Genomic DNA, 15,856 nt, shown 5'->3' with positions numbered 1-15,856 from the left:
CGTGAACTCTGATTACGATCACGGTACCTTTCCCCCGGGACCAGCACAGTTATTGCTGCTGAACTGTGCACAGGTCAGGGTCAGTCTTCTTCTTCAAGCAGGTCTGACAGACCATTTTTGTTTGTTTTCTGAGAGCAGTTGTTCCAGGCTTTTCAACAAGAACAACAAAAATGGTTCCCAGAGCAGCTTGCATACTATCAGTTAAGATAAGACAGCCCTGGCCCCTGCAGGCGTACAATCTAAAAAAAAGAATGTGATGCACAAGAGGAAAGGCGCAGGGGCAGAAAAGGAGGGTAGTAATACTTTGGCACCAATTTGGAGGCCTTCTGCCTGGTTCCCTGTAAACTCGCTTCTCGCAGTTAGGGAACCAGCAGAAAACCCTCAGAGGACGACCTCAGCGTCCGGTCTGAACAATGGAGGTGGAGACGCTCCTTCAGGTATACTGGGCCAAGGCATTTAGGGCAACACTTTGAATTGTGCTCGGAATATGACTATATGACTGGTTTTATATAGTCTTGGGGGCCACTCCCGGTCACCAGTCTAGCTGCTGCATTCTGGTTTAGTTGTAGTTTCCGGGTCACCTTCAAAGGTAGTCCCATGTTGAGAGCATTGCAGTAGTCCAAGGGGGAGATAACCAGAGCATGTACCACTTCTGGTGAAACAGTGTGCAGGCAGGTAGGACCTCAGCCAGCGTACCAGGTGGAACTGGTAGAGAGTTGTCCTGGACACAGAATTGACCTGAACTTCCATGGACAGCTGTGAGACCAAAATGACTCCTAGGCTGCACACCTGGTCCTTCAGGGGCACAGTTACCCCATTCAGGACCAGGGAGTCCCCCAAACCCACACACCCTCTGTCCTCCCCAAAGAGTACTTCTGTCTTATCTTGTCAGGATTCAACCTCAATATGGCTCGGGGTAGGCTTGGGAGTCATGGGTGGGTAGCTCACCCAATGTCACCTCCCTCAGTGTTGACACCTGGGGCGGCCAACCCCACCCCCGCCCTCTTTCCTTCACCCCTGCCTGAGCTGACACAGCTGCTTTTAGAGGTGGTGTTGAGGACTGCTGGTTTTGAGGAACTTCAATATCCATGGCTCAGAATTTCATGACTACTTCTTAAGATAGTTCAGAAATTTCAGCTGGTGCAGAATTTGGTGACTTGAATTCTCACTGGGGCAAGATGGTTGAGCATATTGTACCAATCCTGGCCTGAATGCGCTGGCTGCCAATTATTTTCTGAGGCAGACGTGCAGCTCATCCTTACATGCTGAAGGCTGAGGAGAACCTGACTTCGGTTTGCCTCCCTTCTCATCGTCTGAATTCATCAAAAATACAGTGGTACCTCTGGATGCAAACAGGATCCATTCCAGAGCCCCGTTCACATCCTGAAGAGAACTCAACACACGTCTGCATGTGCGCAGGTCGCAATTCGCCACTTCTGCACATGACGTCACGTTCCGTTACTTCCAGGTAGCCGCGGACCACAACCCGAAAATGCTCAATCTGAAGCAATTTTAACCCAAGGTATGACTATATTTTCAGAGGTTTGGGAATGGGCAGGGGCGGAGAAAGGGGGGCAGTGGGGGCGGGACACCCCGGGTGTCACTACTGGGGGGTGACAAAATGCCAGGCAGCACTCATTGTGGGGCCTGCAGTGTGCCCGAGCCGCATGTCTCTCTTGGGAGTGATGGATTGGCTTGACTGCCCGCAGGTTCCTCACTGCCCCAAACAGTCTGCCATCTGCCTCCCCCTCAGCTGTTGGATCGCTGAGTTGGAGGAGGCAGGCAGGCTTCTCGGAGGCCCAGCGGAGCGTCCTGCCCTGGCTGGCCCCGCCCTGCCCTGTGGGTGACTGGCCCCACCACTGGGCGCAGGGCATATACGCCGCCCCAGGTGCCCGGTCGGCTTGCTCCGCCGCTGGGAATGGGAAGTCCTTCACTGTGCAGAACTGGTTATGCTACTGTCCATTTCTTTCGCCGTGTGATGCCTGCAAGGCTTTGTTTTACACTAATGAGCGCATCATCTTACGTCAGAGATAATAAAACCGGGATGTCATGACTCAACTGCAGGTCATTGGTCTTGGGGTTGGTGTGTATGATGCAATTTGACACCGTATGGTGCAATCAGGAATATGAAATGCAACGTTGCCAAATGAAATCATGTACACAATGTGGACTGGATATTTTAAAGGTCCAACAACCTATATTTCCATGCTTTACTTTGCTGCGTATTTTGTGATCTCGACTGGAGTTCTCTCACCAAAGAGTGCTTACCCCAAGCCTGGACCTCAGAATCCAGGAATTTTCCTTTTTATATAGTGCTATGAATTTGGGGTGTACACATAATAGTTTTCTTTCTCTTAAGGCCAACAGAAGAGAAAACAGCACCACTTATGTGATTAGAATACCATTTATGAATATATATCTGATCCAAATGATTCAAGTTTTCTTTCCAAATGGAATGGTTCACAATGGTGGCTGGTATTTGCAATGCAGGAGGCAGATTCCAGGATGATTCCTCCATTCCCATCCTCATGCAGACATCTTTCCCATGTTATTTTTGGCTTTCTGCATGGAATTGCAAAAGACAAGAGATCCCGTTATCACAGCAAGAGGTGGGGGCCTCGGCCCATGGAGAAAACCCACAAATGTTGCAGATGTTTTCTTCTGGTCCCTGCAGATGTTTTCAAATGATAATGTTCCTGTTCTCCAGGCCATAGGTGATAACCGCCCTGAGACCTCAATTAATAATAATAAGAATATCAGCAAATCAGCAGGAAGGTGTCAATGTCGGAATCAGTTGGATGCTGGAGTGGTCTGTCCCACCTTCCATTCCCCTGTAGAAGCACAAACAAGCATGCTGAGAGGTGATGATGGGCAAAGCCAGTGCTTTTTTCTGGGGGGGGACACAGGGGTACGCAAACCCCTAAATATTTTGTGAATCTAACGGGACAAGAAACTAAACATTTTAAGGAAGCACCAGGGCTCTGGCAGGATGCTGGGGCCTTCCTGCCTCCCTCGGAATCCCAGGTGGTGTTTGGGAAGGTGGCAGGAGGGCTCTTGGACCTATCAGAGCATCACAACGCCTCCCTCCCTAAGCTGGGCAGAAGTTTCCTGGGGTTTGGGAAGGAGGCCCCAGGGGAACATTCAGTGGACCAACCTTGTTCCCCTAATCCCCTGCCCATACACCACTGCCAAGATCATTTCGTATGAATCAAACACCCTTTCTTGGACACTCGCCAGGGTGGGGTGGGTGGTTTATCTCCCTGTCAGAGAACACGGTCTGCATATACAAGGTGCCAGGTCTAAACCAGCTAAAATTATCAGTGTTCATGGAGACTTCTGCCTGAGGCCTGGGTCTACCTTTGAAGGTGATCCGGAAATTACAACTAATCCAGAATGCGGCAGCTAGACTGGTGACTGGGAGTGGCTGCCGAGACCATATAACACCGGTCCTGAAATACCTACATTGGCTCCCAGTATGTTTCCGAGCACAATTCAAAGTGTTGGTGCTGACCTTTAAAGCCCTAAACAGCCTCGGTCCAGTATACCTGAAGGAGTGTCTTCACCCCCATCGTTCAGCCCGGACACTGAGGTCCAGCACTGATGGCCCTCTGGCGGTTCCCTCACTGCGAGAAGTGAAGTTACAGGGAACCAGGCAGAAGGCCTTCTCAGTAGTGGTGCTCGCCCTGTGGAATGTCCCATCAGATGTCAAGGAAATAAACAACTATCTAACTTTTAGAAGACATCTGAAGGCAGCCCTGTTTAGGAAACTTTCTAATGTCTGATGTTTTATCATGTTTTTAATATTCTGTTGGGAGCTGCCCAGAGTGGCTAGGGAGGCTGGCCAGATGGGCGGGGTATTATTATTATTATTATTATTATTATTATTATTATTATTATTATTACACATCTTGTATTTCAAGGATATTTAAAGCATGCTAAAGAATCCTGGGACCTGAGGTTTGTTCAGTGTGCATGGAGTTGTAGCTCTGAGAGGAAACCACAATTCCCAGGATCCTCTGGCGGGTGGGTTACGCAGCTGGAATCTCCCCAAGGGAGGGGTATTGCCTTTCGGTTGTGACCTGAAACCCTTTTAAATGTGCTTTAAGGTATGGTGTCCTGTATATGACCCTGCAGAGCTGGAGTCAAATCAGAGTATAGTGCTTCTTCCTTGGGGACTCACAGCACAACCTTAGATGTGTCTACTCATGAGTAAACACCACCGAATTCAATAAAGCTTATGACCTCCCAGGTAAGTGTGCAGAGGACTAATTACCGTACCTTTTTCGGATCTTCTTATGCACAGAGCTCTGTGGATGAAAAGAAATGCGGTTAATGAGTGAGCAAGATGTGGGATTGGGTCCAGGGCACAGAACAAGATCAGGATTATTATTATTTTGTTCCATAGCCAACAATAGATTGGCTGTCAGATATCAGTAGGGTTTCTCTTTTTTAAGGGATCCATAATGCTTATCTACATGTGGGGGAAAACCTTCTCTAGATAAAACTTCAAGGGCCACTTTTCTCCATATGAACCAACCTGGATCCTGCAATCATGTGAGGCCTTTCTTCATGTGCTTCTTCCACAAAAGGTCTGGAAGGTGGCAACACAAGAATGGACCTTTTCTGCAGTGGCTCCCCATTCTGTGGGCATTCTCCCCAGGGAGGATTGGCTGGAACCACCATTATATCTATTTAGGCACTGGGCAAAAACGTTCCCCTTCAGCCAGGCCTTGGGCTGATGAACAGTCTATGTCCTTTTACATGTGTTTGTGGGAGGGATGGCTTATGGCAGGGGTCAGCAAGCTTTATCTTGCCTGGGCCGGATCAGTCCCATGGAGATCTCTCTGTGGGTTGGATTCTGCACGTACGTGAGCTGGCACACCCATGATTTTCAGCGTCTGCATCTGCACAGACGTGATTTACAGCACCGTGGAAGTGAGTCCCTGCACTGCGCTGGTTTAGCGAGAGGGCAGCTTGGTTCGGGGGTGGCTCGTGGGCCGGTCAAACAACCTCCACGGGCTGCTTCTGGCCCATGGGCCTTAGGTTTCTGACCCCTGGCTTATGGGTTTGTTTTGTTATTGTTCTCCTTTTTATTATGTATTTTTATGTTTTTATATTGTATTTTTATACAGTGGTACCTTGGGTTAAGAAATTCGTTCTGGAGGTCCATTCTTAGCCTGAAACTGTTCTTAACCTGAAGCACCACTTTAGCTAATGTGGCCTCCCGCCGCTGCCGTGTGATTTCTGTTCTCACCCTGAAGCAAAGTTCTTAACCCGAGGTACTATTTCTGGGTTAGCGGAGTCTGTAACCTGAAGTGTCTATAACCTTAGGTACCACTGTACTGCGAACTGTCCCGAGATCTTCAAATTTAATTAATCATAAAAATGAAAGAAAGTACTTCCTGATGTTTCGTTGGAATCCCCTGTCTTCTAATTTGAATCCACTGGTTCAGAAGCTAGCCTCCAGAGCAGGAGAAAACAAGCGAGCTCCATGTTCCATGTGACAGCCCAGGAGACATTTGAAGAGGACTATCCCATCCTCTCTCGATCTCCTCTGCTCCAGGCTAAATACCACCCAACTCCCTCAACTGTTCCTTATCAGGGTTCATATCCAGATTCTAATAATACCTGGTGATCTCTAGAGTCCAAGCGGCTAGCATCATCATCACCATACCTTCAAACCAGGGCGGAGAAAATCTTAAGCATTAATTGCACTTACCATTTTTTGATACATAGGCAATTGCCTCTGGATCGAATTGCAAATCTGTGGCCAAAGTTTTAAATTTTTCTTTCACTTCATCTGACACAGTCTGTTCCCTGCCTTAAGACACAAACAAGGAGTTGGCATTGAGAATCAGCATCATAGACCAGGAGGATAGATCATGGAATGGTAGAGTTGGAGTCATCTAGTCCCCTGCAATGCAGGAATCTCAGATAAAGGATCCATGATAGATGACCATCCAACCTCTGCTTAAAAACCTCTAAGGAAGGAGAGTCCACAACCTGCCGAGGGAGTCCATTCCAATGCTGAACAGCTCTCACTGTCAGAAAATACCGTATTTTTCGCTCTATAAGACGCACCAGACCACAAGATGCACCTAGTCTTTGGAGGAGGAAAACAATAAAAAAATATTCTGAATCTCAGAAGCCAGAACAGCAAGAGGGATCGCTGTGCAGTGAAAGCAGCAATCCCTCTTGCTGTTCTGGCTTCTGGGATAGCTGTGCAGCCTGCATTCACTCCATAAGACGCACACACATTTCCCCTTACTTTTTAGGAGTGAAAAAGTGAGTCTTATAGAGCGAAAAATACGGTACTTAAGGGTGTTTAGTCCGAATCTCTTTTCTTGTAACTTGAAGCCATTGTTTTTGAGAACTAACTTGCAGAGCAGGATAAAACAAGCGTGCTCCCTCTTCCATGTGACAGCCCTTAAGATATTTGAATATGACTATCATCTCTCAGTCTCCTCTTTACCAGGCTAAAGATACCCAGCTCCTTCAACCATTCCTTGTAAGGCTTGGTTTTCAAACCCTTGATCACCTTGGTTGCCCTCCTCTGCACACATTCCAGCTTGTCAATATCCTCCTTAAATTGTGGCACCCAGAACTGGACACTGTATTCCAGGTGTGGTTGGACCAAGCCAGAATGGAGTGGTCCTGTGACTTCTTTGGATCTGGACACAATACTCCTGCTGATGCAGCTGAGATTTGCATTAGCTCTTTTTTGCTGCTGCATCACGCTGTTAAGTATCTTGACAAATCCATCTTGCCTGACTCCTTCCCTTCCCCCTTTTTTAAAGAACAGCTTCAGAAGGAGGAGGTTTGAAATGAAAAACCAGAAGCCTGGGCAGTGTTCCTTCTCCATTCTGAATTGTCCCATCCTGATGCAACCCTCAGGGGCTTGTGAGGCACATTTGCACAGAGCATGCCAACCAGCACCTTAAGCTCCCCTGCCTCGCAGGGTTGTCGTGGGTACGAAAATTTGAATTGCCAGTAAAGGTAAAGGCACCCCGACCATTAGGTCCAGTCACAGACGACTCTGGGGTTGCGGCGCTCATCTCGTTTTAATGGCCTAAGGAGCCGTCGCACAGCTTCCGGGTCATGTGGCCAGCATGACTAAGCCGCTTCTGGTGAACCAGAGCAGCGCACAGAAATGCTGTTTACCTTCCCGCTGGAGCAGTACCTATTTATCTACTTGTACTGCATGCTTTTGAACTGCTGGGTTGGCAGGAGCTGGGACTGAGCAACAGGAGCTCAGCCTGTCGCGGGGATTCGAACCACTGACCTTCTGATCGGCAAGCCGTAGGCTCTGTGGTTTAAATTGCCAGTAGATGGTGGCAAATTTGTTGTTGACATTTTATCAAGATGCTCAAAGTATTCTGACAAATCTAGTGGCGGGGGTGGGGAGTGGATTACTCTATTGGCAATTAGTGGTGGTATTTACATCTCCTTAGACAAACTGGGAGGAAGGGCAAGATTTCCAAAACATGGGCACAATAGGTGTGCCCATCATAACCTACGGCACCCAAACAAGTTCCCACAGGCCAGTCTCCAGACATACCAAAGAGCTGTAGCATGGCTGAACGCACTGTTCTGAAGAGGATGGTATGGTAAGTCTCATAATCTGTATCCACGATGTGTATTAATTTCCACCCATCTATTGAAAAAGAGCCGCAAAAGATCCATTAATAGGGATGGGAGTCACTTCCACAGATGCAAAAGAAAGGTGGGGGGGTTAGAGAAAGCACTTTTTCACTCAGCCCATAGTTAAACTATGGAACTCACTGCCCCAAGAGAGATTTGTGGAGGAGGAGAGGGCTATCAATGGCTCTGTCTCCACAGTTGGAGGAAGAAATGCTTCTGAATACCAGTTGCAGGAAACCACAGGAGGGGAGAGTTAATTAAGGAAACATTACTGCAGTTTGGAGACTGCAGGAAATACCTACATTGGCTCCCAGTACGTTTCCAAGCACAATCCAAAGTGTTGGTGCTGACCTTTAAAGCCCTAAATGGCCTCGGTCCAGTATATCTGAAGGAGCTTCTCCAACCCCACTGAGATCCAGCTCTGAGGGCCTTCTGGCGGTTCCCTCACTGCGAGAAGTGGGGTTACAGGGAACAAGGCAGAGGGCCTTCTCGGTAGTGGCACCCGCCCTGTAGAACGCCCTCCCATCAGATGTCAAGGATATAATTAACTATCTGACTTTTAGAAGGCATCTGAAGGCAGCCTTGTTCAGGAAAGTTTTTCATATTTGATGTTGCCGCTTTTTAACTATTAATATTCTGTTGAGAGCTGCCCAGAGTGGCTGGGGAGGCTCAGCCAGATGGCCGGGGTATACATAATTGAGAGAAGTCAAATATTCCATTCAGGCCCTTCCAGCTCTCAGGAGAAATCCATCTAACTCAATCCAGAAAGGAAGAGAAATCTGCTTCCGTTTCTGGTAGCGAACTTGGCAAGTTGATCTCCCAGGTTCGCTGGAGCTTGAGGGCGGGGTGTGTGTGTGTGGCTTGGATGGAGATAATGGAGAAATCTATTACACTTACCTACACTCTTGAATTCAGCCGGCTTTACAGGGTGTGTAACAAGTGTTTTACTCAGACATTGTCCTTCCCTGGAAAGAAAGGCAGGGTTGTGAAGTTGCTAACCCCCCCCCCCCATTCAGCACGCCCCCCCCCCAATCTCAGCACAAGATTTCAAAGGGGTTCCAGGTGCTCAGCCAGGGCCGTGTTTCCTCTGAGAATCACGCTGTATTGCCTTTAAGAAATATGGTTTAATTACACATATTTACACATAAGTTTAAAAATTTAAATTGAACAAATAGAAATTAATTTTAGTAATGTCTGCGTTTTTTGACTTGGAATGTAAACGGTTTGAATGAAAAATCAAAAAGGAATAAAGTAGAAAAGTTCTGAGGAATAAAAATTATGACGTGATTTGCTGGCAAGAGACACATGTGGCTAAAAAACACAAACATATTTTGATAAACAAAAAGTTAGGAGTAGAGTTTATTAACTCAGATGTTAATAAAAAAAGAGGGCTGGTGATTTACGTTAAAGAAAAACTGGAACCTGTACTAATTTGTAAAGATGATGAGGGAAGAATTCTGGGAGTTCAAATTAATGACCAAGGGGAAAAACTTAACGTAGTAACTGTCTATGCTCCCAATACGAACAAAGCAGAGTTTTTTTAAAAATTGTTTTTTTTTTTATAAATATTTATTAAGGTTTTTAAATATAAATGCACACATAATAAACAATCTTACTTCTTTCACAACAATTTCATCACTTCTTTGGGCTCCCTCACGTCTCCCGCTCCCATTTACATCGTTAAAAAATTTTTTTCCAAACAAATTATCAACTTGTTTACAATCTCATGTCCACTCATTCACATATAATCTAGCGCTTCTTCCAAAAAATTTTATATTTTCTTTAGTCTCACTTATCATCAAATTTAAATCTAGTTTAGTGGTGACCAGTTTTTTATAATCTAGCATCCTTCTTAACATTCAACCAAATTACAATGTTTTTGTAGATACATCTTGAATTTCTCCCAGTCTTCCTCCAACTTCTCTTCTCCCAGATCACGGATTCTGCCGGTCATCTCGGCCAGTTGCATATAGTCCATCAGCTGCATCTGCCACTCTTCCAGTGTGGGTAGATCTTGAGTTTTCCAGTTTTTTGCGATGAGAATCCTTGCTGCCGTTGTTGCATACATGAAAAATGTTTGATCCTTCTTTAACACCTTCTGGCCGACAATGCCCAGAAGGAAGGCCTCTGGTTTCTTAGTGAAGGTATACTTAAATACCTTTTTCAGCTCATTATATATCATTTCCCAGAAGACCTTCACCTTAGGGCATGTCCACCAGAGGTGAAAGAATGTTCCTTCATTTTCTTTACATTTCCAACATTTATTATCAGACGAATGGTATATTTTGGCAAGTTTAACTGGGGTCATGTACCATCTATATATCATTTTCATAACATTTTCCTTCAGAGCATTACATGCGGTGAAGTTCAGCCCAGTGGTCCACAACCTTTCCCAGTCCTCAAACATAATGTTATGCCCAATGTCCTGTGCCCATTTTATCATAGCCGATTTAACCATTTCGTCTTGTGTATTCCACTTTAGCAGCAAGTTATACATTCTAGATAATACCTTGGTCTTTGGTTCTAACAATTCTGTTTCTAACTTCGATTTCTCCACCTGGAACCCTAACTTTTTGTCATTTTTAAAAACTTCTTTAATCTGAGCATAATGTAACCAGTCTCGCACCTTATCCTTCATTTTCTCCAAACTCTGCAATTTCCAATTGTCTCCATCTTTTTCTAATATTTCCCAATATTTTGGCCATTTGGCCTCCATATTGGGTCTTTTTCGGGCCTTAGCCTCCAGAGGTGAAAGCCACCTTGGAGTTTTATTTTCCAATAAGTCTTTATATTTTGTCCAGACATTAAACACTGCTTTCCTGACAATATGGTTCTTAAAGGCCTTATTGATCTTAACTTTGTCATACCATAAATATGCATGCCAACCAAAAGCATTGTTAAAACCTTCCAGGTCCAACACGTCAGTGTCTTCGAGAAGTAGCCAGTCTTTTAGCCAGCAAAAAGCTGCGGCTTCATAGTACAACTTTAAGTCTGGCAGGGCAAAGCCCCCTCTTTCTTTCGCATCTGTTAATATCTTAAACTTAATTCTGGGCTTTTTGCCCTGCCAGACAAATTTAGATATATCTTTCTGCCACTTCCGGAAGCACTCCGTTTTGTCCACAATCTGTAATGTTTGAAACAAAAACAGCATTTTTGGCAATACATTCATCTTAATAGCAGCAATTCGGCCTAACAAAGAAAGCTTCAATTTTGTCCAACTATCCAAGTCTCTCTTAATTTCAGACCAACAGAGTTTTTTTAAAAATTGGAACAAGTATTATTAGAACTGGAAAACCATAAATTAATTCTGCTTGGAGACCTGAATGGAGTACCCATACCAGAATTAGATAGAAATGAAAAAAAGAGGAAATCAAATCAAGGGAAACTCTCAAAATCATTTAATAACCTTCAAGAAAATTTAGATTTGATCTGGAGACACAAAAACCCAACAACGAAACAATTCACGTATTTTTCAGAGCCACATTAGAGTTGGGGTAGAATTGATCAGATATGGGTCTCGAGTGACTTATCGATAAGAATAATGAAATGTGAAATACAACCCAGAACCCTCTCTGACCATAACCCAATTGTTTTGGAAATAAAATGTAAATCATCGGGCCCATATAGATGGAGAATGAATGATTATTTACTTGAAAATGAGGAGACGATTGAAAAGGCTAAAACCACCCTGAAAGAATACTTTGATATGAACCTGAACAAAGAAACAAAAATTGACATAGTCTGGGACGCCAGTAAGGCGGTTCTAAGAGGTTTTTTAATCCAACAGAATAATTATAGAAGGAAACTAAGAGAATTAAAGAAAGAAGAAATAATTAAGCAATTAAGAGACTGTGAGAAAAAATTAACAGTAAACCCTAGGGATGAAAGGACTAAACAAATCTCTAAAATGCTGCAGACACAATACTCGACACTAATAAGCCAAGAAGTAGAATGGAGAATTAAATCAATGAAGCAAAAATATTTTGAATCCACAAACAAAACAGGAAGACTATTGGCGTGGCAACTAAGAAAGAGGAAAAAACAAAACGTGATTAATAAAATTAAAATAGAAGAACAAATATTAGAAGATCCCAGTAAAATAGAGGAAAAGTTCCTTCAATTATATAAGAATTTGTATAAAAAAGAAGATGAGGACTTAGTGGCGCCCTCCTTGTGGAATGCCCTCCCATCAGATGTCAAGGACTATACAACTTTTAGAAGACATCTATCTGAAGGCAGCCCTGTATCGGGAAGTTTTATGCTTGTATATGTGTTGTGAGCTGCCCAGAGTGGCTGGGGCAACGCAGCCAGATGGGCGGGGTATAAAAAATTAAAATATTATTATTATTATTATTATTATTATTATTATTATTATTATTATCATCATCATCCAGCCTCTAATGAATGCATCACCTGCTGCTGCCACCATGGTAGTAGCAATGGCTCTGGCATGAAGAACAATAAGAACAATATTATAAAATAATTTTTCTTTGCCTTTGTTTGTGCATGTCCAGTAGTAAATATGGATAAAATGTCAAACTCAAAAGAAACCCCCCCATTTCCCCCTCCCCATTCATTCTATGTGTACCCAAGAAATAACAAAAACCAAGTTATACAAAAATACATACGTACATTGCAAAAAGGGTCAACTGTGAGCAATTATGGCTTTTAAAGCGGCAGCTTCTACCAACCGCATGACTTCATACCGAAAACAAGGAAGGCCTGAAACATGAGAAAAGAGGCCCCGTGGAAGGGGAGGAAAGAGAGGAAGCAAATGCATTTTTCCAGCTGTTGGGCTTAGGAATTTCATGTTTGGGTGTGTAATAGCAGTCAGTAATCACCACCACCCCACAGACGTACATTGATCTGGAGGTTAAATCAGCAGATTTTGATATGGCCAGAGGTTTTCTGTGAAAATCTTTTGGCTACAGCTCAGCTTAGGAAACAGAACTTAATGGAATTCCAGGAGGTTTTATACACCTCTACTGAAGGCATGGATGCGGGTGGCGCTGTGGGTTAAACCACAGATGTTGTCTGGATTCCATCCTGTCCAGGGAACTAACCACGATGTAAGTCAATTTTGCTGGTGGCGCTGTGGGTTAAACCACAGAGCCTAGGACTTGCCGATCAGAAGGTCGGCGGTTTGAATCCCCGCGATGGGGTGAGCTCCTGTTGCTCGGTCCCTGCTCCTGCCAACCTAGCAGTTCGAAAGCACTTCAAGTGCAAGTAGATAAATAGGTACTGCTCTGGCGGGAAGGTAAACAGCGTTTCCGTGCGCTGCTCTGGTTCACCGGAAGCGGCTTAGTCATGCTGGCCACATGACTCAGAAGCTGTACGCTGGCTCCCTCAGCCAATAAAGCGAGATGAGCGCCGCAACCCCAGAGTCGGTCACCACTGGACCTAATGGTTAGGGGTCCCTTTACCTTTACTGAAGGCACCTCAGAAACAGAGGTGTCACATGGACTCCAGTCCTAGCTCTACCTGACTAAACTCCTCTAACTGCCCATGTGGCGAGGTAGCCCTCTTCCCTGAAGACCTAGAGCGACTGGCTGAAGAAGACTTCTTCAGAGCCTCAGGACAAGGTGCAATCCGGTGACAGCAGCTTCACCACTACCCAAGTCAATGAGGGGGCTTTAAAAGAGGAGTAGACAAATTCATGGCTCATAAGGCTATCAATGGTGGCCAGGTTCTACCACCGCAGTCTCTGAATGCCTGTTGCTGCAAACCATAGTTGGCCATTGTGAAAACAGGATGCTGGACTAGATGGGCCATTGGCCTGATCCAGCAGAGCTTTCCTTATGTCTTTGTGAGAGCTAAACAAACCAACCCCTGTGTTGCAAAATATGAGTCAGGAATATTAAAAGCGACACGATGGCCAGAAACAATAACAATGTGAAAAAAATTATGGAATAATTCAACACATCAAAACTAAAAAACTGAAGTCTCTGAAAGTCTCTGAAAGTCCTTAAATGAATCACGGTGCCAGACTTTACCTGGCGGAGAGCAAGCTGTGAAGCTTTGTACAATCAGCAAATGTCCAATTCTGATGTCTAACTCTGAACTCTGCTGTGTTTCCGCATAACAACTACTGTTTCATTGAATTCTTCATCAGCCAATTAGTTCGACACTTGTAAGTGAACATGAGCACTGTTCCAGAGTATTTTTCATTATATCTATACAAAAAAAAAGATTGGTTAATGAAGAAATTACATATCTTTTTACTTTCCAGTTTGAATTATACCATAAAGTTTTTCACATTGTTATTGTTTCTGGACACCGTGTTGCTTTATGAGAGATAAAACTGACGCATGTTGCTGGCCTCTCATTTCATGCTGTAACTGTGGGACTGAATTTTAAACGTTTCCCAACAAACAAACAAGGCAAGAAAAGCATTAGCCCAGACTTCTCCCTGACATGCTAGATTGTGGTTTTCTTTTCTTTTTTTAATGTGTAGGGAAAATATTATAAGGGAACCAAGTCAAATCTTTCCCAATTTGCAGTGTTAAACAACACAGATTAGGGATCAACACATCTGTCAGTTTCAGTTTCTCAGCTTTCCAGTCCCAGATTTTTTTGTTTGCTATATTTCTGCATCAGTTCTTACGATTTCCCTCCAAGCATTTTAGTGTGCATTTCTCCTAATTTTTTGCAGGCAATATTTCCTAACACAATGCATTTTTATATGTTATTTTCACTTACTACTAATAATAACAATAACAAAAACAATATTATTTATTTATTGTGTCCTGGCAGAATGATGGAGGTGGAGATGTTCCCTCAGGTATACTGGGTTGAGGTCGTTGAGGGCTTTAAAGGCCTCACTTTGCTTTTTATACACATTTTCACCTGGTATATGTATTTTTGTAAACATTTTTTGGTAGAAGAACTGGTCTGAAAAAATTGGATAACTGACAGTTTGATACAGTGGTACCTCTGGATGTGAACAGGATCCGTTCCAGAGCCCCGCTCGCATCCTGAAGCGAACATAACATGTGACTGTGCATCTGCATGTGTGCGGGTTGCGTTTCGCCGCTTCTGCGCATGCGTGTGACGTCATTTTGAACGTCTGCGCATGTGCGAGCAGCAAAACCCAGAAGTAACGCGTTCCGTTACTTCTGGGTAGCCACGGAGCGTAACCTGAAAACGCTTAACCTGAAGCGTATTCTTCCCGAGGTATGACTGTATTTCAGTCCGTTTGTTAAAATGCCCACCAAGCTGAATCTATCTCATGCCCCTTGTACAGATAGAGACCACATTGGGGTTTTCTGCTCTTCTGTTTGTGTCTAGTCTCATGGGAGTCATTTCTGAAATTCTTCACATTCCCTTTTTCCTATGTGACAGGAAGTCTTCCACGTAGCTGTAACTTAGCTGTTGTCCAGATGAGCAGATAAACCAGTTGGTGAGAGCGAGGAGAGAGGTAGCGAACGGGTTTCACTCCACTGAGGCAATGCTAGCCAGTTCAACCAGCAGATGTGGTTATCAAACTATTGGCTCGGGGAGACCTGGAGCTTTGGAAATACTGTGAGGTGGGGTGACTGCTGTCCCATTTGAGAAGCAAACAGGCCAAATTGCTTCCATTTCCTCCTACCTTTCGGCACATCTCTGTGGGCAACCTTTCTAGGTTCCCTCAGGCAACAAAACAGGTTGTGGATGTGTTTCTTTGCTTCTCCAAAACTGGCAAATGGTCCTTGTTTTGTTTCCCCATGGATGAGTTTTGGTTTTGCTGCCTGAAGTAGTTGCTGCTGTCAATATGATCGTGTAAAGTGTAGATTTGTGTAAGTCTATCTAGAACTTGCTGATAATTCATAGGAAGTGGAGTTTTCCAAGGCCCAACCCATATACCTGACACAATAATTCCATCAGCTCCACTAAGGGATAAGCACCACTAGGAATCCTCTTCCTCAAATGCCAGCTGGGAGCAGCCATTCTTTCAAGTCAAGGTCTAATTAAGTTGGGCAGGGGGCCCTGGTGTGGTTCCCAAAATAAGTTTGTCCCTGCTTCCCTCCTGCAAAAGGAGCACGCAGGGTCTACACTCAGCGGCATGCTAAACTGCTGGGTGAAGTAGGGTTGCAATATATCCTGAATTTCCTGGACATATCCAGAATATTGTAGTTGGAAGCAGTGTCTGGGCGAAAATTGCAATAATGTCTGGGAAAATCTGAATGTATGGCAACCCATGTCGGCAGTATCATTTTTGGTGATTTCCAAAGACAAT

General features: G+C 44.4%; 1 protein-coding gene across 1 annotated transcript; it reads right to left on the bottom strand.

The window, feature by feature from the left end:
• Positions 1–2,385: 2,385 nt before the first annotated feature.
• Positions 2,386–12,070, bottom strand: LOC309332771 (prostaglandin-H2 D-isomerase-like; the record flags this gene model as incomplete). The annotated part of the gene is made up of 6 exons (XM_081845945.1): positions 2,386–2,562; positions 4,279–4,307; positions 5,720–5,821; positions 7,559–7,654; positions 8,539–8,601; positions 12,055–12,070. The coding sequence occupies 5 exons, from the start codon at positions 12,068–12,070 to the stop codon at positions 4,294–4,296; spliced, it is 291 nt and encodes a 96-aa protein (XP_081702071.1). The 3' UTR covers positions 2,386–2,562; positions 4,279–4,293.
• Between the last annotated feature and the right edge of the window lie 3,786 nt (positions 12,071–15,856).

This window comes from Podarcis erhardii (genome assembly GCF_964252035.2).
Source record: "Podarcis erhardii genome assembly, chromosome: 17".
Classification (NCBI taxonomy): Eukaryota; Metazoa; Chordata; class Lepidosauria; order Squamata; family Lacertidae; genus Podarcis; species Podarcis erhardii.
Note: the sequence above shows the minus strand (reverse complement) of the source record. Positions and strands in the feature narration are given on the sequence as shown.